Source organism: Neolamprologus multifasciatus, chromosome 16, assembly GCF_963576455.1.
Source record: "Neolamprologus multifasciatus chromosome 16, fNeoMul1.2, whole genome shotgun sequence".
NCBI classification, from domain to species: Eukaryota; Metazoa; Chordata; class Actinopteri; order Cichliformes; family Cichlidae; genus Neolamprologus; species Neolamprologus multifasciatus.
The window spans coordinates 8,934,901-8,958,489 of NC_140454.1; the positions used below are offsets into that span (position 1 = coordinate 8,934,901).

General features: G+C 41.2%; 1 protein-coding gene across 17 annotated transcripts in view; it reads right to left on the reverse strand.

The window, feature by feature from the left end:
- caska (calcium/calmodulin-dependent serine protein kinase a) overlaps positions 1–23,589 on the reverse strand; it is a 156,882-nt gene that overhangs the window by 7,929 nt on the left and 125,364 nt on the right. For 6 of the 17 annotated variants that reach the window (XM_085134994.1, XM_085135007.1, XM_085134995.1 and 3 more), the window contains 11 exons: positions 21,085–21,132; positions 16,587–16,667; positions 12,868–13,056; positions 12,413–12,491; positions 11,941–12,026; positions 11,599–11,667; positions 9,464–9,532; positions 8,399–8,434; positions 2,834–2,875; positions 2,173–2,369; positions 1,374–1,489 (listed from right to left, as the gene is read on the reverse strand). In XM_085134994.1, coding sequence (XP_084991120.1) covers positions 1,374–1,489; positions 2,173–2,369; positions 2,834–2,875; positions 8,399–8,434; positions 9,464–9,532; positions 11,599–11,667; positions 11,941–12,026; positions 12,413–12,491; positions 12,868–13,056; positions 16,587–16,667; positions 21,085–21,132 — 1,012 coding nt within the window. The remainder of the gene's footprint in view (positions 1–1,373; positions 1,490–2,172; positions 2,370–2,833; positions 2,876–8,398; positions 8,435–9,463; positions 9,533–11,598; positions 11,668–11,940; positions 12,027–12,412; positions 12,492–12,867; positions 13,057–16,586; positions 16,668–21,084; positions 21,133–23,589) is intronic. The other 11 variants (XM_085134999.1, XM_085135000.1, XM_085135002.1 and 8 more) reach the window with 6 other exon arrangements.

The following is a 23,589-nucleotide window of genomic DNA, read 5'->3' on the forward strand; positions in this document are numbered from 1 at the left end:
AATGGTTCATAGAAAACCAGAGGAGCAGTACACAAATCATAATAAGCAGGCAGCTTCTTTAGACTTCTGTTCAGCTCAACATGGACATGTAGACACTGACTGGTTCTCAATATAGACTACCAAGTTCCCACATGTAATCAAACACAGCTGAGGCTACATGCACGTGTCTGTACAGGGGGGGATGTGAAGTTCTAGTTACCTGAGCTACAAACTTAAGATCAGAAGTGACAGAGAACGCCCCCCTTGTTTCACCCTAATAACTTATGTAACTACTTCATAGCCATGATATTAAAACCACTTAATATATTATTTAAACGGATCATTCTGAAATCAAAGGACAAGAATAAACAATTCCACTGTGTAGCAAACAGATCCTGTTCACCTCTAACAACCTGATCATGACTGATCACATGATTAGAACAAATAGGACTTATTATTTTTAATTAAAATTGGATTTATTCTCATCTTTTACTGTGCAAATGCTTTTTGATGTTCTGAACTTTTCTTTTTTGCTGCTTGTTGACGTCACACACTAAAGCTACGTAAAGGCAAGTTTAGCCACTCAGTGTCATAAAAGAGCCATCTTTCATGCTACAGAAGTCCTGACTGTAGTGGTCGTTGACATTATTCCTTTCTTCAGGACAGAGGATTGTGTCCTGTGGTTGGACTCATTCCAGCTCCATCATCTCGGACTGCAGCTGGTGACTGTAGTCCTTCTGCTGTGAGCTGGGGATCACGCTAACCAGAGCCTGCAGTGTGTGAAGAACTGATTCATGTGCTGCTACACTGTGTATTCTGTTCGACACAGCAAAGCAGAATAAGGACTACTTTTCCCTGCAGGATGGCAGCTACACTGAAGAGACAGCTGATGACTCAGTTAATTTGTGGTTGGTAAATAATATATTTGCAGAGCAGAAAATGATACTGCAATCATTAAAAGGCTGGAAATGCCGTCTAAACTGATATTAATAATGCTCTTTCAAGACCTCTTTATTACACGTGTACTGAAGATGCTCATGCACATCCTCTAATGCCATTTAAAAATATGGCTAATAATGCAGAGATCTGCTAGAGTCTGTATCCACAAGCTGCCCAGTGGGCTCATCTTATATGAGCCCACTGTGCTCATATAAGATTTCTGCTGCTCTGGCAGCTTTTCCTGTCATTCCTGGCTCTGCTACTTGAGATGAATATTACAAGATCTTGTTACATACAAGTTTCCCCTGCACAAACAGTCTGAGAGAAAAGTGTGTGCACATACAGGGTGGGGGAAAAAAAGCAGATGCATGCATGCAAACAGTCTGCAGCTTGTTGCTTTGTGTGCACATGCATATAAAGGAATACAGATATGTGAGTGATTGTACATTGCGTACCTGCGTTGTGCTTTGCCAAATACTTGTCTTTGTACTGCTTCTTCTTCTTGCCAAACCAGGTACAGCTGGCCTGCTGCTCCTGCTTCGTCTTCTCCATGGCTATACACGCCACCCGCCTACCACACAGACAGACAACTGAACTTAGTTTACAATTAAAGCTGGACAGAAGCATTCTAGCTGTAAAGAGACAATAAAGCCATGTTGCCATCAGAATAATCAGGGGCTCTTCCCAGCATTTTACCAACTGCTATTTGAAAACACACAACTCCAACTTGTTTTTTTAATTCCTTGTGTTTTGATGCAACACAAAGTTGGGGGGAAAGAGTCTTGACGGAACTGGTACAGAACTAGAACAAAGTGCAGATAATACAACTAAGCAGAGAGACGGGCAGCGGAAATCTGAAATATGGAGTAAAAACAGATCGGGCTGGAGGAAATTACTTTTCATATTGTGAAATATTGGTTTATAGACTGCGTTTTTAAGATGTCTGCATTTTTTTCCTAATAGCCTACCTAATAGCTTAGTGAAAACTTTCTCAAAGCGTAGATGATCACAGTAGCTAGTTACAAGTTATTTTCAATACACCAACTTGTAGAGTATGATCCCGTTTAGAGTGCGCAATAAAGCAGGGAGAAGTTGACTTCCGAAAGAGTTCAAAAACAGTAATTCACAAACCAGGGTGACATCTCCATCTTTACAGTTACTGTATTGGTCCTGGATTTAAAAAAAAAAAATTTTTTGGTGGAAACTTTTATCTTCCTGCCATCATGCTATCAGAGAGTGCGTTGCTCTTCTCACCACTCCTGTAGTTCTGGTGACGGGATGAGGCCGGCTGTGCCATTTTTAGTGTTCTCCAGCTTGCCCTGCCACCAATTGTGATCATCCTTGGATATGATCTGGATGATGTCGCCCACACGGAAGCGAATGCCGGCCTCCTTGCAGGGGATGAGCTCATCCTTGGAGGGGTCATATTCAAACTGGGCCCTCACATAGATCTGCGGCGAAAAGCACAGATGTTAGACAGGTGGTATGTAAGCTGAATGATGTGGTGGGAGAGACGCAGACAAGGGGGGGGTAAATGTGTCTAGATGATGTGCTTTGTTTTGCATATCATGACAACTAGGTCTAGAGTAATGAGCAGTGGATTCTCAGGGGGCATGGGATCACGGGGTGGGGTGGGGTGGGTACTGTTGAGAGGACTTCCTGTAGTGAGATAAACCCAGACACTGCTGGGCTATTAATGAGGCTCTCAACTCTCTGGTAATTACAACACAGGCATTGTTTGTGTGTCCATTAGATCAAACTACAAGTCATTATCCTGCTTTAAAACTTTTCTAAGCACACAGCTGATATTTTTCCACAGTGTGTGGGGAAAGTGAGGAGGCAGAAGTGTTTGAGAGGTGTTTTTTCTTTTTAATTTCTGCGGGAGTTGGGGGGGCAGAGGAAATCTGTCTCTTACCTTCACTGACATTTTGTCCTTGATTGGAGGTCTGGATACAATCTAGGATTTGAAAGCATCACATACATCATGCAGCAAAAACGGCTAGGTAATGTCTAAAACAGCAGTATGGCGGCCGAGGCCGGTGGCAGGGAGGAAGGTTGTGGATTAATAGCAGGGTTTAGACATTTACTTCTCATTAATGTGGCAAATTATTAGACAGTTCAGTGGCCTTTAAGCTCTGCAGCTCTAAGGCTGCTGAGCTTGCAATACAGCATCGTATGTTGTGGTCTCCACTGCCCCCTGCTGGTGTGTTCTTTATATGCCACTTTGCTTTGAGTTTCTATCACAGCATTGAAGTTTTTGTCAGTTGCTTTGGATCGGTTCTTGAATGATAGATGAAGCTATTCCGGAACATTTAGTCAAACTACTGAGAACAACTTCCCCACAATTTACACTAAATTTGGTTTTATATGTATCAGCAAAATAGATAATATTCTGTCATGAACAGTTTTACTATTCCAAGTACCCTAACATGAGTTCATTGTGCAAAGCATCACCTGCTCCGCTGAGCCTACATATGACAGTCATGAGTATGATGAATCCGCACCATGGCAGACTGATCATCATTCCGACTTTGTAAATACGACTTCCTCTGTACTGCATTCATTGCTAATCTGACTTTATCTTCTCCAGTACCTTTTACTTATATGGCAGCTTTTCTCTAATAGCATAACGTGCCAAAGTAAAACCACAAATATGAAAGGTGTGGCAAATACACACTGATTAAACTTAAAACAGCAATTTATTATTACTGTTATTTTTATTATTAGCAGTAGTATTCATCTCTGGCTCTCTTCCACAGTGTCTTTTTGCCCGTCTCCCTCCCCTGATGGTTGATGGTCAGCAGATGGCCGCTCTTCCTACTGTTGCCAAGGTGGTCATCTAATTATTGGGTACTTTTATATGACTGTTGTTGTGATATAGTGCTGTATAAATAAAATTGGATGAGTATGAGTACTGGAAAATATATTTTTAAGACTTGAGTGAAACAGACATACAACAGACAACAGACAGACCAAACACAATGCAAGAAAATGTGAGTGCTCAGTGTATGATCAGTATTTAAATAGTATTCACTGAATCACAGTGAATACTGTGATTCACTGGGGCATTCTGTTATCCTTGACCCTGAGCACAGTTTGGGTGAAGATCCTTTATATTATCATTGTGCACAAGTTAAAATCTAAAATCAGATTGAACCTTGGAGGGTTCAATCGCTCATGCCATGGACAACTCGTCATGGCATGAGGTCATCGGCCCTTTGACCGGATGAGCTACATTTTTTTAAATGTGCCAAAGCAACTGAGGAAAAACTGCAAAATCGTGTGACAGTCATGGTTCTGGATAAATAATGTTGGATTACCTCAGAGGGGATTAATAATGTGTCAGGAAGGTGCACACACACATAACACTGTGACTAGATGAGGGTTACAGGAGACTATTAGGAAGGACAGTGTTTTAGTTGGCTTTTCATAGATGACACTCAGTGTCTGTACTCACAGCGATATAACCATCGCATGAGACGTTACTGCATGAATTAATGTGACTGGGAACCAGTGGTTAAGGGGAATCCTTGTGCTCTTTAAGGCTCAACAATGCCTGTGCCATTGTTACCACAGAGATTGTTAAGAGGTTTGTGAAGTGCTGAAGACAGCAGCAGTCACAGCTTTTCATAAATGCTCTTCTAGTAAAACCCTGACATGGGATAAGAATCCAGCTGGATCCAAATTATAGGCAGCTACTCTTAAGGATGGGATGGGCACTGCAGTTATTCATAAGTCCTGATACTTCATAGACAAAAAAAGAAATTGCACTTAACTACTTGGTGAAATTATATATATATATATATATATATATATATATATATATATATATATATATATATATATATATATATATATATAAAATAAGATTCCCTTCTCCCACTGTGGATTTTGACACATTTTGCATCACATCTGATCAATGATGCAGAATCCTGACTGGATAAACAAATCACAGTGAGAAAGCCAGAAACTGTGCTGTAGCTTGTACAGCTTTTTAAAAGAAAAGCTTCAAAACGAGCTGTCACCAAGTCTTTGTTTAGTGCTTAGATGTGGCTCAAATCATCAGAGCTAACTGGACTTGCTTAAACTTGAACTGAGTTTAAGGCATCTTTTAGATCCAGTTTTTTTCATGGGTCTCGTTTGGTTTTCAGCCAAACTACAGGCACATTTCTTCACTCTGTAGCTGTCCAGCACGGAGTGACCACTGCAGTATGACTTCCCTTTCATGTGTTTTGTCTGTGGAGCTGTGGTTGTTAGTGGGCACGGATGAAAGGATTACAATTGTGTGTGAGTGTGTGTGTGTGTGTGTGTGAGTGTGTGTGTGTGTGTGTGTGTGTGTGTGGGTGTGTGTGTAAGCCAGTGATGCAGACCAGTTTTGTTGCTCACATCACACAGAATGACTGTTTCCCTCTTTGACCCAAATCAATAAAACTCAATTTCCCCGCCCACCCTACAAACAAAGCTCAGATGCACTGTGTCCACTCCTGTCTTCAGCCTGATAAAAGCTGAACAGCTGCACACTATTTTTGGTGTAAATTATAGAATTTAAATGGGATATTTTGGCCTGGCTTCAGAATCTTATATTTCTTCTTTTAAAGGATGAGGCCGGCGATTTTTGATATTTTCATTACTAGAAATAAATACAACAAAAGAAATGATTACCAAGTACTCTGTTTACCCAAAGCACGATTCCACTAATTCCTGCGTGCCATGCAGCTTCATCAAGGCACACAGTTCCCCAGGTTTCTTTATTACAAAATATGGGGCGGTAAATTATTAAAGAATAGTCTCAACTAGGGATGGGTACCGGTATCCGGTGCCATGATGGCACCGGTTCTGACATAAACGGTAGTAACCAGACCGAAAAGCAGCGCACATTTCGGTGCTTTTTTTTTGCTGAGCTGTGATACACTTTAGATTCTAGCCAATCATTTTACGTTTCAGAGGATAGTAGGCGGGTCCAGGTACGTACGTTCTTTTAGGGCAGAGCTACAGATTAAAAATGCCCAAGGTGAAGTGGTCAAAGTCTGGCTGTACTTCACAGCAAAATATGCAAACTCAGCAGCCTGCAACAAGTGCTTTAAGGTGATACTGTGATACTGTCAAAGGAGGTAACTCCTCGAATCTGATGAAACACCTGGCGACGCATAGCGTTTTTTTTAAAAGCCGAGAAATGCGCCGTATTTGATAGCTTGCTGCAAGACCTCACACCATGCACATCTACTGCGGGTGTGGTGCCTGTTATCGGACCCGGAGTTAGCAACATCCCCCAAAAACCCTAAGAGGAGAGTCCTGGCCCCTAGCCCTGCCAGTGTAGCAGAAGTGATGAAGGATGATGATGCAACAGAAGCCGTTCTTCTCTGCGTGAGTAGCTTAATGTTGTTCGTGTATAATTTACGTTGAGTAGGCTAACCACGTTATTACATTAATGCATGTAAGGTGAACTAGCAAACACCGTCATAGCTACATGCGGCTGTCTTCTTGTTTGATTGCAGATGCTCCCTTCACCCTGGCCAAAAAGGCTAAAATGACCAAAGAAAAAGTGGAAAACAGCTGAACATGAGAGGTTTTTGGACCAATTTTGTGTTCTCCATTCTTTAAGCACCGGTTTGAGCACCGTTTAAGCACCGGCACCGTTTCAAAAGTACCGGTTTGGCATCGGTATTGGATAAAACCTAAACGATACCCATCTCTAGTCTCAACTGAGAAAATAAGCCTCCTGTAAGAATAATTTTACACTACAATATATAAACTTTGATTATCAGTGTATGTAGACAAGTACCACCACAAAAACCACAAATATGAAAGGTGTGGCAAATACACACTGATTAAACTTAAAACAGCAATTTATTATTACTGTTATTTTTATTATTAGCAGTAGTATTCATCTCTGGCTCTCTTCCACAGTGTCTTTTTCCCCATCTTCCTCCCCTGATGGTTGATGGTCAGCAGATGGCCGCTCTTCCTACTGTTGCCAAGGTGGTGATCTAATTATTGGGTACTTTTATATGACTGTTGTTGTGATATGGTGCTGTATAAATAAAATTGGATGAGTACGAAACGAGTACTGAAACGGGAACAGAAAAGGTCCAACTATGAAACGATGAGAGGGATTTTCTGGCTGCTGCATCAATTTCCTTCTGTACCATTTGGGAATCCCGTGCTGCACATTTCATAAAGTGGCCTTTAGAGACGGACCTGCTAGCAGACTTCTGTAACCGGTAGGTCTGCACACAGGCCAGACAGTAGCAGAGATTCTCATTCTTAGGAGAGTTTAGATACAGTACATATTCATATATGCTCAATTATTAGATTTTCTTTCTTTTTTAAGCACAGGTTTCAGTGAAACCTCTCTGTAAGAGATGACACAGCACAATGAGCTACTTAAACTGCAGTCATGAAGTGAAAAGCAGCATTTTCTACAACAGCATCCTGATGTCACCTTCACCCACCACAACCTGCTGCTACCTGTTTCTACAGGAACTGGAGTGCACCATCTCAAGCACATGGACGAGATTCCAGGAGACAGATAACTAGTCTAGGAGAGCTGGACAGGACAGTAGAAGGTCCTTAACCCATCAGCAGGACCAGTTTCTGCTCCTTTGTGCAGGAGGAACAGGATGAGCACTGCCAGAGCTACAACATGACCTCCAGAAGGGCACTGGTCCAGATGTGGGAGGAGACACCAGGACACTATCCAGGCTCTCATTTAGGAGCACGCTCCAATATCATCAGGCACACATACAAACGTGTCTGACAAACCACCGAGTACCATTTTGATTTGCTGCAATGAAATTGACTTTCAGGGTGTCTTTGAATTCAGCCCTCTGTAGATTGATAATTTTCATTTCCATCAAATGATGTAGTGTCCTCCTGCTTGCTCATAGCGTGTTGTCTGACAGCTGGGGGTTTCTCTGTATTATTGTAGGGTCTTTACCTTATAAAATTCAATTTAAAGAGCCTCGAGGCACCTGCTGTTGTAATTTGGAGCTATATCTTCCTGAAAACCAGCTTATTCATTAATGTCCTCTGTAATGGACATTTGTTTTTGGTCTATATCTTTTGACTTATTTGAGCTATCCTACTGAGTCCTGATGTACTAAATTGAGGACATTCTGGGCTTCCCCTTGGAGATCTCATGTGTTTTCAAAGTGTTCCTTTAATTTTAGTGAGCAGTGTATTTATTTAATGAAAACAATTTGTCACCCAGTATGAGCAGGAGGTTCCCTGATGTTTCAGCATTTCTGTGACGCTCACCGACACGCAAAAATAAGATATATCAGGCTTTGTAATCACACAAAATTCTTGTCCATCAGTAGTTTGGGACAGATAAAAACAGCCTGACTTACATGCAACCAAATCACACTGATGAGTTTTATGAAGCAGAAGGGAGAGTTTGGGAGAAACTCAGACACACACTTTTGTGTAAAGGAGTGTGATGCAAGCATTTGTAAGGAGCTAGTGAGTGATTGTTAGTTACCTGTCGACCCTTGGGCTGGATGGTAGATGGCAGGTCCTGTGAAAGTGAACCATTGATGACAGAAAGAAAAGGTTAAGAAATATACTAACACACACACACACACACACACACACACACACACACACACACACACACACACACACACACACACACACACACGTGTGTATTTATATCCTTGTGGGGACATCTCATTGACATAATGCTTTCCCTAGCCGCTTACCCTAACCATCAAAAATGAATGCCTAACCCTGACCCTTACCCTAAACCTAACCATAACCTAATTGTAACCATGACAGTTTAATCCACATTTTGAGTCTGAAAAATGCCTTCACACTCATGGAGGGATTTTGGTCCCCACAAGTATAGTAAACTACCAGTTTTTGGTCCCCATGAAGATGTTAATACCCGTCCACACACAAACACACACACACACCCTTTGAGAACTTTTACATGCAATCTAGATGGTTTTTTAAAAAAAAAAAAAAAAAAGTCATTCTCATCTGTTAAAGCAGATCTGGCTGTGGAGCAACCAAGCAAGCACAGAGCAAGCGAAGCAGCTGCAGCATCAGCACCACCACATGTCTGTCTGGAGCCTTGGCAGGGGAAACTGTGGAACCTGATTGGGTTTAGTAGAATAGCAGAGTAGGAGCACGTCTCCTCGCACCATCGTGACCACTGGAGCCTCAGTGTGTTTTTGTCAGCAATGAGGCACAGCAACGGAGCAGGCTTTGTGAGGCACACCAATTTGTGAACTGAGATATCGGACACGGGGGGCCTTTGGCTCAAACAGATGAACAGGGAGAATGACACGGGAGTGAGTTGAGAGGCCTACGGCATCACCCGTCTACATCTAATCCTACTGCTACCACTACTGTGACACGATTTAACGCAAAATGAAATGAAAACAACTCAACGCAGCAACTGAATGTAACAACAAGGACATGTAGAAATACCATGACACAACAGCGTGACAGAAAGAAAAAAAAAAAGGAGGAGGAAATGGCTGGGTGGTAGTCTGATCGTGGGAGTTTTTGTTTTTTTATGGTTGGGGGTGGGGGTCCTTACCAAGATAGAACTGTTAATGCTGGAGTGGCCATTGGCAGGGGACTGCCTGGAGGTGGTGGGGGACTCATTCTGAAATAAGACACACAGGTCAGCAGTGCACAGCCGGCGCACAAACACACACAAGCGCACACACTCACACACTTCTGGGGGTGACTGTAGGAGATGGAGGGTGTATTTGTAGAACACAATAGAGACCCACCACAGAGTTGACGTAATGAAATGCGTCAACAAGACATGGGAGACAGCAGCACCAGCAGAACTCTAGCATGCACAGCCTTAAATAACCACATAGAGGCGCTAGACTGACATGAGATGCTAGTCTGATCAGCATGAGGTCATCATTAACTGAAGCTGTCAGAGCTCAATAGTCCTGACTGTGTCAGTGTTCAGAACAGCAGGTGTGTGCTGGAGGACCAAAAGAGCTGAAATCACCGTCACATTTCTCTTTTAATGGAACACTTAATGACTTCTTATCAAATGTGACAGCAATACAACAATGTTATAGGTTTTACTGTGAAAATCAACTGGAAATGGTGAGAAATATGAAGGCTCTGTTCAGAGAAAGCTAAATTATAAGCAGAAATAATGATTAAAGTGAGCTAACAGTCTGTAATGTCTGCAGTTAGTCTCTCTGTTCTCAGCTAAAAATGACCTAAATCAAAGCAGGGCTGTGGTTTGTGTGCACGACTTTCAAAATAAAGTCCCCCTGTTTTTTTGTTTCTGTTAAAAACAACCACATTAACCATGCTGTTCTAGTTTTAGACCTCTGCACTGGTTTCAATGTGTTCTAAAATGATCTAACTAATTAGATGTACGGTCTTAGATGGCTGGATACCACAATGTATGTATAACTTCCTTTTGTCCCTCACAGCTCTGCTGGTCTAGCTTTTCTTAGCTGGTCCAAAGTATTGGTGCCCCAGCTTTGAAAACTCCTTTCTGTCAGTTTTAGTATGCTGATATTGTAGTTGTCTGAACTGCTGGTTTCTACTTCTATTGTTTTTGGACTTTACTTCCTGTACACTGGAAAGCTCTTTGTTCTACTTGCTTCAAAAGCTACAAATCTACAAAAACAAACAAAAAAACCCTTAAATTGTTTGCCACTCTGAAAATGTAATACTGCACACTTGCTTTACATCTATCATCTCAGAATGATTTCATCGCCTAATTTAAAAAAAAAAAAATTGAAAAATTTTGAAAAACCAGACATTTCAATAACAGATCGCAAAACAACAGAATTTTTTTGTTATTAAATCTGTTACTTAGTTACGTGTATAGCATGAATTTCTGCAGGGGAGTTCCTTTTCAGCAAGAAAAACTGTGAAACTTACAAGCAAAAAAACTTTGGAAAACGTGAAGTTTTCCAAAGTCAACCAGTCAGTCAGACCTGGAGTCTTTGCTGGTCTGATTCTGGCACCTGGACCGCATGATTGACACCCCTGATCCATGGCAAATGATATCCTGAGTTAGCCCTTGTTGGCATCCCATAGCACACGACAAAGAGCAATTAAGCTTTGAGTTTTACTGGCTTCCATTCAGTTTTAGTATACTGGCATTGTATTTTGCAGTACCCAATATCCTGTGTTGGACTTCCTGCAAAGTCCAACACAGGATGTCCAACACTCCTCTCCTGCAAACTCGGCTCTCATGTAGTGAGATAGATGAAGGAAGATGGAGTTTTAGCTGTTCAAGAGATGCTTGAGGCATCTTCAGTTGAATAACAATTCAGCATCTAAACATCAGCAACATCCTGAAACATCTCATGCGCCACATGAGCTGGAGCTTGGCCTAAGTTGAAGCATGACGCGAGAGGTTGCTATCATCCACGTCTGTATGGTGTGTGTAGGTGTAGTGGTTGTTCTATATGCAGGAGCAGGATGGGATACACAGAGAGGTGTGGCTTATTTCCGGAGCGGAGAAGGGGAAGAGGGAGTTCCGGTATCTTGGTTGTGAAATTGGTGTGCTGATTATCTGGGCCAGCCCCAGCAAAACACAGCAAAACACACGCACAGCACACCCCGTACACACAACCTACTCAGGTTACACACACACATACACACTCAGTAACCAGGCAAGCAGTTAGTAACTAGATCAAGAGCTCAAAAAAAGTAGTGAGGAGGAGGAGGAGGTGTTGTTACCTCACAGGATGAGCCCTGCGTCCGGTAGCTTGGTACTATTTTGAAAGTGATGCTGCCGCGCATCTCTCGCTGCAAACACACAGAAACACAGACACAGAAATATAGTGAGTTTTGTCTCATCTTCACGTCAGCTTGTGAGATTTTCTCTCATATGCAGACATAGTGGAAAAAAAGGTTTTCTCTGATGTATAAACATTTGAGAATTTCATTTAATTCTCTTCTGTAAATTGCTTCGGTACAGTTCATGCTAACTACACCTGTCAAGACCCTCTTGTCCAAATATAGTCAGTTGTGACTGCAAAAACAACCCCCTCCCCAAACAAACACAAAAGCAAAACTCACCAGCATCTTCTGCAGCTGCTCTACAGTCTGGTTGGCCACACTGATGCCGTTGATTTCCCTGATCTCATCTCCAACATGCAATGTTCCTGAACGCAGGAAAAAGGAAAAGAGAAACAAGCAGAAAGACAAACGTAAAACATTTTCTAATTGCAGAGGCATCCGAGATGCAGCCATAGCAGAGGTCCTCCGGTCTAGTTTGATTCTTCAGCGACTACAGTCTGGCATCCTTTGTAACAATCGAGGAGGAGTTTCTTCTTTTACTCACCGTTAATTTAAAAAGCTCTAAAACCTTCCTCTTCTTTAAAGATTTCAGGTAATAACAGTAAAAATATTTATTGAGGACTTGAAATACGAAATTAGAGTATTGTATACAAAAAATAGGCAGAATATTTTAACAAATGAGTCAAAGTCTTGTGGGCAAGATTTATATAATGTCGCTTATTGACGTCAGTCAGAAGATGGAATAGAGTACCCTGTCTGTGGATCATCCCCCCGTGCATTATCCTTGCGACGATGCAGTGGTTTGATTCGTTCATCTTCAATGTGATACCCTGCAAACGCATAAATTTGAAAATGGTTACTGATACCATGTCATCCCAGATCAAATGTCAGTACAGTGAATACAACACCGTACTCTTTAGATCATTAACTGTGAATTATTATGCATCTCGATTAATCATGAAGAACTCTCTTCAGCCACAAGTAGAACAAGCCTCCAACAGACGGCATGGCTCCCAAAGAGTCCCAACATCAGCATTATACAGTTAGTGTGAGCAGACATGAAGAGACAGAAGACTAAAACCAGGGAGGAACTGTGGCAAGTTACCTTTAAATGCTAAAACAAAGGATAAATAATAACAGGCATGTCTCTGAAAGCATCCTCACTTTCATTTCATTCATTTCAACTGAAAATCCCAAAGGACGTACCATTGGCTCATCTGTGTTCTTCTGAAACTGGACCAGACGGACTCTGGTGACGTTCTCCAGGTCCATGTCTCCGTTGGCACTCTCGGGGGAGTCTCCGTTCAGGAAGGGTGAGGTGGGTGGAGGTGTCACCCGCAGAGCCTCGTCACTGTAAACCTCGTGGGCCACTACGTCATGGGCCTGCAGCAATGCCTGTAGACACACACTCCATAAAGCACTTCACTCTATTTGGTAAAGGCACATTTTGTGTGAACAAGAGCGCACCAGTTATGGAACTTTACTGTCGGCTTCTGGTGGCATCACTGACATGAATGTCTGCGATTCTTCCAAAGTAAAAGGGAGGCTGAGATGAGGTACAGGCAAGGCCACAGGATGTTGAGGAAGAGTTTCCCCCTTTCCTGTGGCAGCAGACGAATTAGGACTGAATATGAGTACCACTGTCTTATCTGGTGAAGAAATACTCTCTTTAGCTAGTTAGTTGTTCTCACCAGAAACCATTTATGAAAACAAGTGATTGTTGGGCACTGCTTTATGTGTGAGCAGCATAAATGAAACCAACTCCAAAGCACATCTGTTGGCATATACAAAGAATTGGTGAAATCTGTATGACTCCAACACTGACTCTTGTACAAATAATGTCATTCAGCTTAAAAATTTGCAATCCACACTGTTTTTATGGTAAATTCACAGAAGACAAAGCCTTCAGTGGTCTTGATGATCTCACTAAAAATAACATGGACAATATTTTATTCAAGCTCTGAAGAGCAGGAAGGGATTTGCTTCTTGACTTTGTCTGACTCTCTGCTCTGCCACACATTACAAAGATATTTCTCCTTTTGCACAGGTGCGTTTAGTACGTAGCCCCTGCATCTGTCTGAGCTCTGCATCTCCACAAGAGGAGCCTGCTGCTCCCTCACGCCCAGAGAGTGTTAGACTCCACTTGTCTGACAGACGCAGAGGCCCTTCCCTTGAGTGGCACTTTAACAAACCCGTCTGAACTTCAGAAGACAGCAATCAAAGCCCAACAAAGGGGGGAAACCTGTCACTGTCTTCTTTCAGTGTCACGCAAACAACACACACAAGCGTACGCACCCGAGGAGGGAGAGCACATCAGAGAGGGAGAGACACAAAGGCAGCGGCAGCCTCTCTAACTCCAGTGTCAAAATACATCACACGCAGAAGACACTTCATGTTGCACAACCTGCAGGAAAACTGTGTGTCTGTAGGTGCATGTACGTGCAAGTGTGTGTGTGTGTGTGTTTCTGCACCCTAATGAAAACAGGGTTAAGTGCTCAACTGATCCTTTCATGCTGTGTGGGAAAGCTTTAACCCTTTAAGACCTACCATAGAACTAAGTCCGCCGGAGCTTATCTTTATATTTTTACATGCTGTAGTGCCATTTTATGGAGCATTTCAAGTTGCTTTACATCAATACAACTGTTATAGCCCAAATTTTAATAATATGTATGCATTTAGTGCATAGTAACTATATAAATTGCAAAAACATGCAATAAACTATAAAAAAAAATTGAAAATCGTTTTTGCTTTTTACATATATTTCTAGTTAGAGAAATTTATTTTGAGTGTCTTCATAATTTTATTTTTGAGATACACCAATTTTTCTCATCTTTTTACGCAATTTTTGCAAAGCTATATGTGGAAGGAAACCGTGACCTAGGACAAACTGAATGCATAAGATGTAAGTACAACGCCTCTGGTTTCATATGCAAAAAGAATCATTGTGCTAGCTTACGTGGTTGCAGTTCTACAAGGATTTAAAAATAGTTATGCACAACGGAGCGTGCCCGCTCCGACCGGTTTTAAAGGGTTAAAACGAGAAAATTTTAGACTGAGATAGTTAATAGACAGTGTTTTAAGCTTTTTAAACTGATCCCCATGTCAAAAAAAAAAGAAAGAAGAAGAAAAAGAATAAATAAAAGAATAAATAATGTGGTATTCAGTGCAAATTTCATAAATAACGTCCTGGACTGTGGGGTTTGTGGGGATTCTGCCATGTCAGCATCATTGCCACTCAAATGACAAACAAGATGACGTGAGCTTACACAGATCCTGTTCTTTATTTAGACATTAAAAGGTGCTCGGTGCATCATGGTAAGGCCCCAGCAGCCTAGGCCTATTGCTACAGCATAACTGAGGAATGCTTTAGGATCACCTGATCCAGCTCTAACTCTACGCTTTATCAAAAAGAAAATTTTAAACCTTTTAAACTTTGTGATACAATTGTTCAAGATTCGTATGTGAGAATTTTAAATTCAGGAAGCTTTAAGGGTGACCTGATAATAATCTAGCTGAGAAGCTAAAAAAAAGCACAAACTAGTTTTTCTGCTCTGATGATCTCTCTGATACAGGATGTTTCTTATTTTTGAGATATTGGCAAAAACATGAAGGCAGTTCACATATTTGTTTAATGTGTGCATTAAAGGACATATCCTGGTCGAAACGACTCCAAGATTTCTCACAGTGTTACTGGAGGCCAAGGTAATCTATGTAAGCATCTGGTTAGACAACAAGCTTTTTAGGGCTAAGTACAGTAATCTCCGTTTTATCTAAATATCGAATCAGGAAATTATAGATCATCCAGGTCTTTACTTCTTTAAGACATGTCTGTATTTGAACTAGTTTATTTAAATGATCTGCCTTGATAGATAAATAAAGCTGGGTATCATCTACATAGCAATGAAAGTGCCATTTCAAAACATATTAGTTTAATGTATGTGTTGAAGGACATTTCCTGGTCAAAAACAACTTTAAGATTTATCACACTGTTGCTGGAGGCCAAGGTAATACCATTTCAGTTTCAAATAGACTGCCTGAAAAGGGGCAGCAGCTATGTGGGGAGGATTGCTAAACTTTAGCTACACTTTGCTAATGTTTTTCTATACCTCAAATACCATCTGAACACTAAATCTGAAATCCTACACCTCAAAGTAACAGGTTTATTTTGTTAAAAATAACCTACAAAGAAAGTCACTTCTACTCTCATGTGTATCAGAGCTAGACGAGTCAAAATCCTGGCATGGCTCCGTGGGCATCGTCTGTATTCAGTTCTCACTTGAACTTGTTGGAATGTGGAACACGTCAGTTTACGCTCTTGTAGCACCATGAAGGAGCCAGGCCTCTGACCCGACACAGCACATCGCATCAAACACGCCTTACTAACCTCCGTCTACGCCTGCCCTCCTCTCTCACTTCACAGCCAGGACCCTCTCCTTCCATTTGTCTTGATTACTGATCTTTTTCCTCAACTTCGCGCTCCCTATCACTTCATTTTGATACCGTTTTGTCTTTTTTCTTTTTACGTCTCCTCTCTCTGTCGGTCTGTCCACGTGATATTGAGCAACACTGATCAGTGATGAAAATCAGATGTATTTATGTATATATATCACATTCGCAGACACTTGAAACACCCTTCCATTTCCACACAGTTCATGTTAGATGACTTGATCTTTAAACACTTAAATAAACCAATACCAATGCGACACACTCCATCTTTCTTGTGCATGTTTTCTTTTTAGTCCAGTCTAATCTGTGCAGACAAAAATAAGACCATGTAAAAGTGCCATTTACAACATTTAGAGAGATTCTGATTTGTTATATCTGGACTCTAAATGCTTCGTTAAAGGGCCTTGTGCACATCTCTGTAAGAAATGGACATAAGAACCTCCTAATGTGTGTCTGTGGGATTTTTTTCCCCCACTCACCATGAAATGTGGCTGGGTTACTATCCGTCTGAGTTCCTTAGCTTCGTGCTTCTCTGGGTAGCAAGAGATCTCTTCCAGTACCTGAGGAAACACAGAGAGAAGAGTTTAATTTATGCCTCAGTAGCTCTTCTTTACGCCCAAATCACTCCTTCCAATGCAACCTGGCCACTTCAGCGTCTGCAGCGCAGACCAACAACACTCACAGTTCCTCTCCAACACCACCTCCTAATGCGAGACCAACTTTGGACACCACTCAGCAAGTCAAGAAATCTGGTCAAGCTTTTGCTCCTCCTCCTGCCCTGTGGAAGCCACTTGGCTTGATGTCAGCTCCAGTTATGTTGCGCCTGACTGGTGAATGTGGCATTGTAGAGGTGAGGCCTCTGAATCGAGGAGTTTCAATGTACTTCTCCATATCAAACAGCAGTGTTTAGTTCACAAACGTGCATGGGGTCCAGGTATTCATTATCGCTACACTGTAATAATCACATTTACTTGTTACCCTCAAGAGCTGGCACTTACTGGCATGTCAAAGCCACATGCATTAATACATCAGCAACTAAGTCACAAGTACAGCCAAATGAGATAAAAATCGCATCTCCAATAGCCAGATATGGATGCTATTTCAACACTTAAGAGAACTGCATGGACATTTTACAGGACAACATTATTGTTTAAACCAGACCTTCCCAAAGCGTGAGGCGCAGAACCATTGCAGGGGGGGCGCGGCATGAAAAGGGGGAAAAAAAAAACAAAAACAAGGCTTGGACACTGCTAGCACAGGGCGACCACACAAACGCAAAGCAGGAGATGAAGCATCGCTGAATATGTTTCCAAACCAACTTCATTCTAAGCCAAAGACTAGAAAATATGGTGAAGCATATCTTCCCTTTGGTTTCACCTGCACAAGTGCTGAGGTAGGTCTATATAATTACACCGTGACGCCTCTGCCTTTCTAAATAGAGGGACAGTAACTGCCTGTTTATATGTAAGAGTGCAAAACCTGAAGATAGAGACAAAATACTGTTTATCTGCCATTCTGCAATTCCTCTCATGTAAACAATAACGTGGTGCACAGCTGACGTGAAAAAAGGCACATACCTTTGATGTTGCCGGACGAACTCTGTATTCCTCGTCCACACGCAAATGCAAAAAATGAGTTTTAAAAAAAATCTCTGTTTTCGGTGATTTGAAACGCCGTTTACGTGCGGACGAAACAGCTGCATTTTCAAAAATACCCGTGTAGGTGTGGACGCAGCATAAAAGAGTTAGTAGTTTATTTTCTTACTACCTGCAGATTACTTGTATTTGCTTAATTGTTTACTAAATGTTTGAGGTGTGAAATGGGGGGCCCAGCGAAAAAAGTTTGGGAACCACTGGTTTAAACTATAGAAGAAAAAAGGTCAGGTTCACCTTTAACCTTGTTTATTGTTTGTTTCTTGGCAAGTGAATTGAACTAAAAATATGCGTGTACAGAGATAGATTTGCATCCATTAGTTACTAGAGATGGCACGATACCCCTTTTTTATGTCTGATACCAATATCGTAAATTTGGATATCGTCCGATACCGATATGAATCTGATATAGTGTGTTTTTTACTCAATAAAACAGTTTTTTTAATATCTTGCTGCTTTTTGTATACTCAAGTTAAAAAAGACAAACCCCCCCCCCCCCAAAAAAAAAAAACACTAAAGCTATTCTGTTATACCTGTATGCAAAAAATACACTGCACCCAAAATATTTCATAGTTCAGCAAAACTGATCAATCTAATAAACTTAAACCTACTCCATCCTCCCTATTCTGGTATTTTAAAGAGTAAGCAACCTAACTAATAGGGTTCTAAAACTCCCTGCAAAAAAAAAGTAAAATAAAAAAATAAGGAACCACCCTCCACCTCATGATGCTTAATTGACGTAATCAATGTTTTCAAGAATAATTAAATAGATTCAACATCTTTCTTCAACAGAACTGCAGACTGCACAGATGGTATCTTCCCAAAGGAAAAAGTAGTATAGCTTACTAGGGTATATTAGACTTAACAGTTACTAAATACAGTAATGGACTTCTATACATTTTACATCAGATTAAAACTTTGGGTGTAAGATTCAGATAATTATTTATTAAAAACTAGACATTTTAAATGAGAATAAGAAAGAAAAGTATGTCTTTGTGCCCCCTTTTCCCTGTTCATGCCCTATCGGCCCCCCTGGCTACACTTTGCTAGATCCGCCCCTGCGCAGTTACCAGCTGTCAGCTGCGTAGAAAAAGATCCTGGTCTAGAAAGTAATATTAAATAAATTCTAACAACAGCTTATCAAGCTTAAACGTGCTGCTGTTGTTCAGCCGCTGGTTTCCTCTTTCTGGCGCAAAGTGGGCCAAAAACAAGCAAGAGAGACGGACTCGCGACAGAAAAGCCGATCAGCTGATCATTGATCAGTTTCACGATTGAAGTAGCAGCAGGAGAGAGAGAGAGAGAAGAGGCAGTCGCTCCATATATCGGTTGTTAAGCTTAACGCGGGAATGCTTTACAGACATTCAGAGATGAACTTACACACTTGCTTTACTTCTCTCTGGGATAACTTCCTCGGAGATGAAATGCCAGATTGGTAGCGAGGCTACAAATACACACAGCCGCTCTATCACGTGACGCATACTGCTGCAACGTGTCGGACCGATACCGACACGTAATATCGGATTGGTCCATCTCTATTAGTTACACACCAGGGATCACTGTGAGGCCATCAGTTCCAATGAGAAACAAAACTCCACCAGCTGGACAAAGAGAAAAAGCTGAGGCAAATGCACCGTTATGTGAATCTGAGTTAAAAACAAACAAACAAAAAAACCCAACAACAACAGAAAAACCCCCAACAGTGACAGAGTAAGTCGTCACCTCCCATGTCAACGGTGAACAAATGTCCATAGAAATTAGAAACACCCACCAGGCACCAGATGTTCTTTTCTGGGCTAAATGCGGTGGACCTTTAAATTTTTTTACTTGCTGAAGACAAAACGTTTGGCAAGTTTAGTCTAAATCACACCTACTGATTGTTTCAGAAACACAAATGCATTAGGTCTTTGTATTTTTTGGTTAAGAGATCTGTCAGGTTCATGTTTTTGACCAATGAATTCCACACTAAAGTGTAGAAAGGATACTGTTACCATTAGTGGGTAGTGTAGTGGTAACCACATCAGGCAAGATCAGATGTTTGGTGTCAATACACCAGGCAAAACAAAAAATCTTCTGTAGTGAGCAGTGGGCAAGCGAGGGTGTGTGAGAAAATGCACATTTTAGTGCATAGCTCTTGTTATGAATTTACGTGAGAATCTATATATTAAAAGTTGTCTTCAGCTTTGGACTAACACCAGGATAATAGATTACAAATATGGATAACCTTTCTGAATCTAAAAAGTGAAACCACTGCATTAGTGACTAAAACCTGCATACTTTCGCATGGCCAGCAGGGAGCAAGAGATACAGTTTCTGATGGTTTAGAAGTCTATGAGAGAAGTGCACATCGCTTCCTCTGACCCATGACCTTTGATGAGTTTATGATCTCAATCACCAATTTTAGTTCTTAATAAAATAAGACTCGTTTTATTCAGTAATTATATTCCCCATCAAAATTAAAAGGGGGGATGCTTCAGAGAAGGCCTACACACTGACTGACAAGTCACACGCAGTGACCTTCAGTCAAACTGGTTTTATAAAGATAATGTGGGGACAATCAAAACACCCCGTTTGAGGCTTGATAACCTCAAATTGAGGGCCTCACTAAGCACGGGGTGATCCATGGATCGACATATATAAACAGTGTAAGTTGAGGATAATTTCTCATACATTCTGTCAAATGACAGGCAGAAGGTCGTTTTCTCTGACCCCATGTCACAATTGTATTTAGGCCAAGGGGCAATCCTCCAGAGCGGAAATACTGAGCCAATGTGGAATTAGCAGAAACTACAGATCCATTTAAGGCTGCCTGGGCAGGAGTCAAGCCTCATAGCCTCATGTCAAAATGTTGAAATTTGTTGTTTTAAAACCAATACTTACAATATGTTACAAAAACCAAGCTAGATACCCTTAATTAATAATTTAAGACTCCAGTCTTTCATCTGTATGTTGTAGCTTCTTGCTCCTGGAAACTACCATGGCAGCAGTCAGATTGCTAACACTGAATGCCAATCAATGAGTGAAGTTACATCATCTTTTATATGGTACACAGCTCAGATGTGAGAAAATGAAAAGTTAAATTTAGTGCAGTGTTCACCTTGGTTTTCTATGAGGTTATATCCTCTATTACAGAATGTTTGCCCTTAAAATTTTGATTATAAAATATATTTATGTGGACTTGAAGAAGAGTGGCCATTTACCCACCTATCAAAACTGCAGCAGTCACGCTCAAGTAAAACTCCATCCAATATTGTAACACTTTCAAAGCCAAGGAAACTACTTCTAACTGATTCCCAGTGAACATTGCAGTAGTGTAATGAGGTCTTACATCTTCCAGAAGTTTCAAAGCGCCACAGGCTCCATCTTGGGAGGAAATCTTAAGTGGAGGAAGACACAAAGAAGCATTATAAAAGCTGTTGACTCTTGTTTTCAGGACTCACAGGTAAAGGGTTAAAGGTCAGTAATGACAGAGGTCAGGTTAAATCAAGTTCGACCGCTGCCTTTAATCAGTACAAGCCGCTTTTTAAACAGGCTGTAAATCTGGGTAGTTTGTGAGATTAGTATCAACAGCCAAAGTGAAACCTTCCCTCCTGAGAGAGAACAGTTCCAAAACTACACCAACAAAACTCATTTTACTGATTAGACATGACAGTGTGGAGGTAAAAAGGAGCGTATTAGTGCAGCCAGCAAGAAAAAGCTTTGCTGAAGTTTGAATAGTCTTCAAACTGCCCTGCTGCAGCAGAAACTCACAGGAGCCCACTGGAAGCTACCGTCTGATTGGTTCAAAGCACTTCAGTGTTAGCCAGAGTGAATCAGCAGAGACAGAGGTGAAGCAGAGGAGGAAGGCAGGGTAGTCCCTGAAAGCACAACCAAGATTAAACAATACGTTACTCTGAGGGTAAACTATGCTGAAGAAGTTAGAGGCCAGTAAAAGTTTACTTGTTTGCTTGAACTAAAAATTCCCTTGCACAGCAGTGCAATACAGTCAGGAAATGCCAAATTGGAGGAGAGCATGAACAGGTCTAGGACTAAATATACCATCATCAATATTCACAAATCAAGACTAAAAGTAGCTCCCAACTTGCCAATTTAGGGGGAACATATCAGTCTTCACTTGACAAAGCAGTTTGAAAATCTGAGAGAAGGTAGAGACAATCCAGAGACAACAGCGTCCATTTAGCAATATGGTTATATATTAAAGATCGAATCATCCCACGTTGATCATTCAAAGACCAACTCCTATCGGTTTGTTTTCATCCCATCCATGTAATATCAAACCCTAGTTTCAATCATAGCATCATATGAAAGTCTTTGAAAATGGACTATTTTAATTTTTCTGTTGCCATTTAAGTCTCAGTTGAAAGAAAGTAAGTTGACTTGGGGTCAAAGTAATCAACCGAGTTTCAAATGAAGAAAAACAAAAACCCTGCGACAGACTGGAGACCTGTCCAGGGTGTACCCGCCCCTCGCCCTATGATGGCTGGGATGAACATGCACCATTGTAACAGTATTTACATGACACGTTCATAAGAAAAAGCATGACCAATTCCTCTGAAATCAAAACAACCATCATTCAATAAATTAAAAACAATAAACATCCCCTGATGGTGAACATGTGTTTTCCACATATACTGGTGTAAGGGCTCCAAACCACCATATACTGCACTTCTTGGCTCAGGCAAATTATATGGCTTAATAATAATAATAATATTAATAATAATAATAATAATATAAGCAGACAGGATACTTCTGTACAAAAAAAAGTTTGGTGACACCATTTAGTGTGTATTTAAGTGTCTGACAGTAGGTTTTCTGTAGAGATAGATCTAAAACTAATAAAAGACAGATGAAAGTCTGCGACAGCAACACTAAAACTGTGTTTTTATTCCCACAAACTAACTGCATCTGGTGTGGCTTCATCGCAAACTCTTGATCCATTTTCTGAAAATGTGAACCAGAATCTATAAGCCCAGATGAAGTCCGCAGACACAGAGCTGCGTTAATTAGCCAGATCTCTTTGACATGAACCAAAGCCTCATAAAAACAGAGCCCCGCTCCCAGTAAATGGTTTTCTCCCGTCTGGAGAGCTTTGGGATTTACAACGCCAGCCCTCGCCCACTCTCTCAGTTGTCGGACTTTTTAATTGCTCCCTTAACAAAGCACACACACGTAAACACAGCAACATTTTGTGCAGCTGCCTGCATGCATGGCTGTTCAGAAAACTACTCACAATGCACACCACAGTCCCACTCTTTCCTCTCACATGCTCCCTGTTCTTTCAGCCTTCTTGTTAAGCAGCAGCTTCTCTCTGCATCCTGCTCGATGGTGAAGCCAGACTGACTGCATGTTTGTGAGCTCATCATAGTCACCGTCAGATGCTGGAGACTATTATAAGAAAACCAGACTAAGAGCATTAACAAACCCATCATTGTTAGTGTTTTTGTGTCTATGCCTCATCTAGCAGAGTGTAATGAGGAAGGTCAAATACAGACGCTGTAGGTCTCTTTTTAAAACACACAGGCCAGTGTGTTCTTAAGGCGGGGCCTGGGCTAACAACACACAAGGTCAGTGGAGTTTGAGCCGAGGCGTAGAGCAATTGCAGTGGGGGTGCGGTATGAATTAAAAAACAAACAAACAAAAGAAACAAAAACAAACTTGGACACAGCTAGCATAATGGACAGGTTTTTGATGGGGCTCCCACACAAACTCAAAGCGGAAGATAAAGCATTGTCAAATATGTTTCCAAACCAACTTCCTTCAAAGCCAAATACTAGAAAATATGTGCAAACCAAAAGTAAATGATTTAACCAAACATTGCTAGCTGCACGCCATA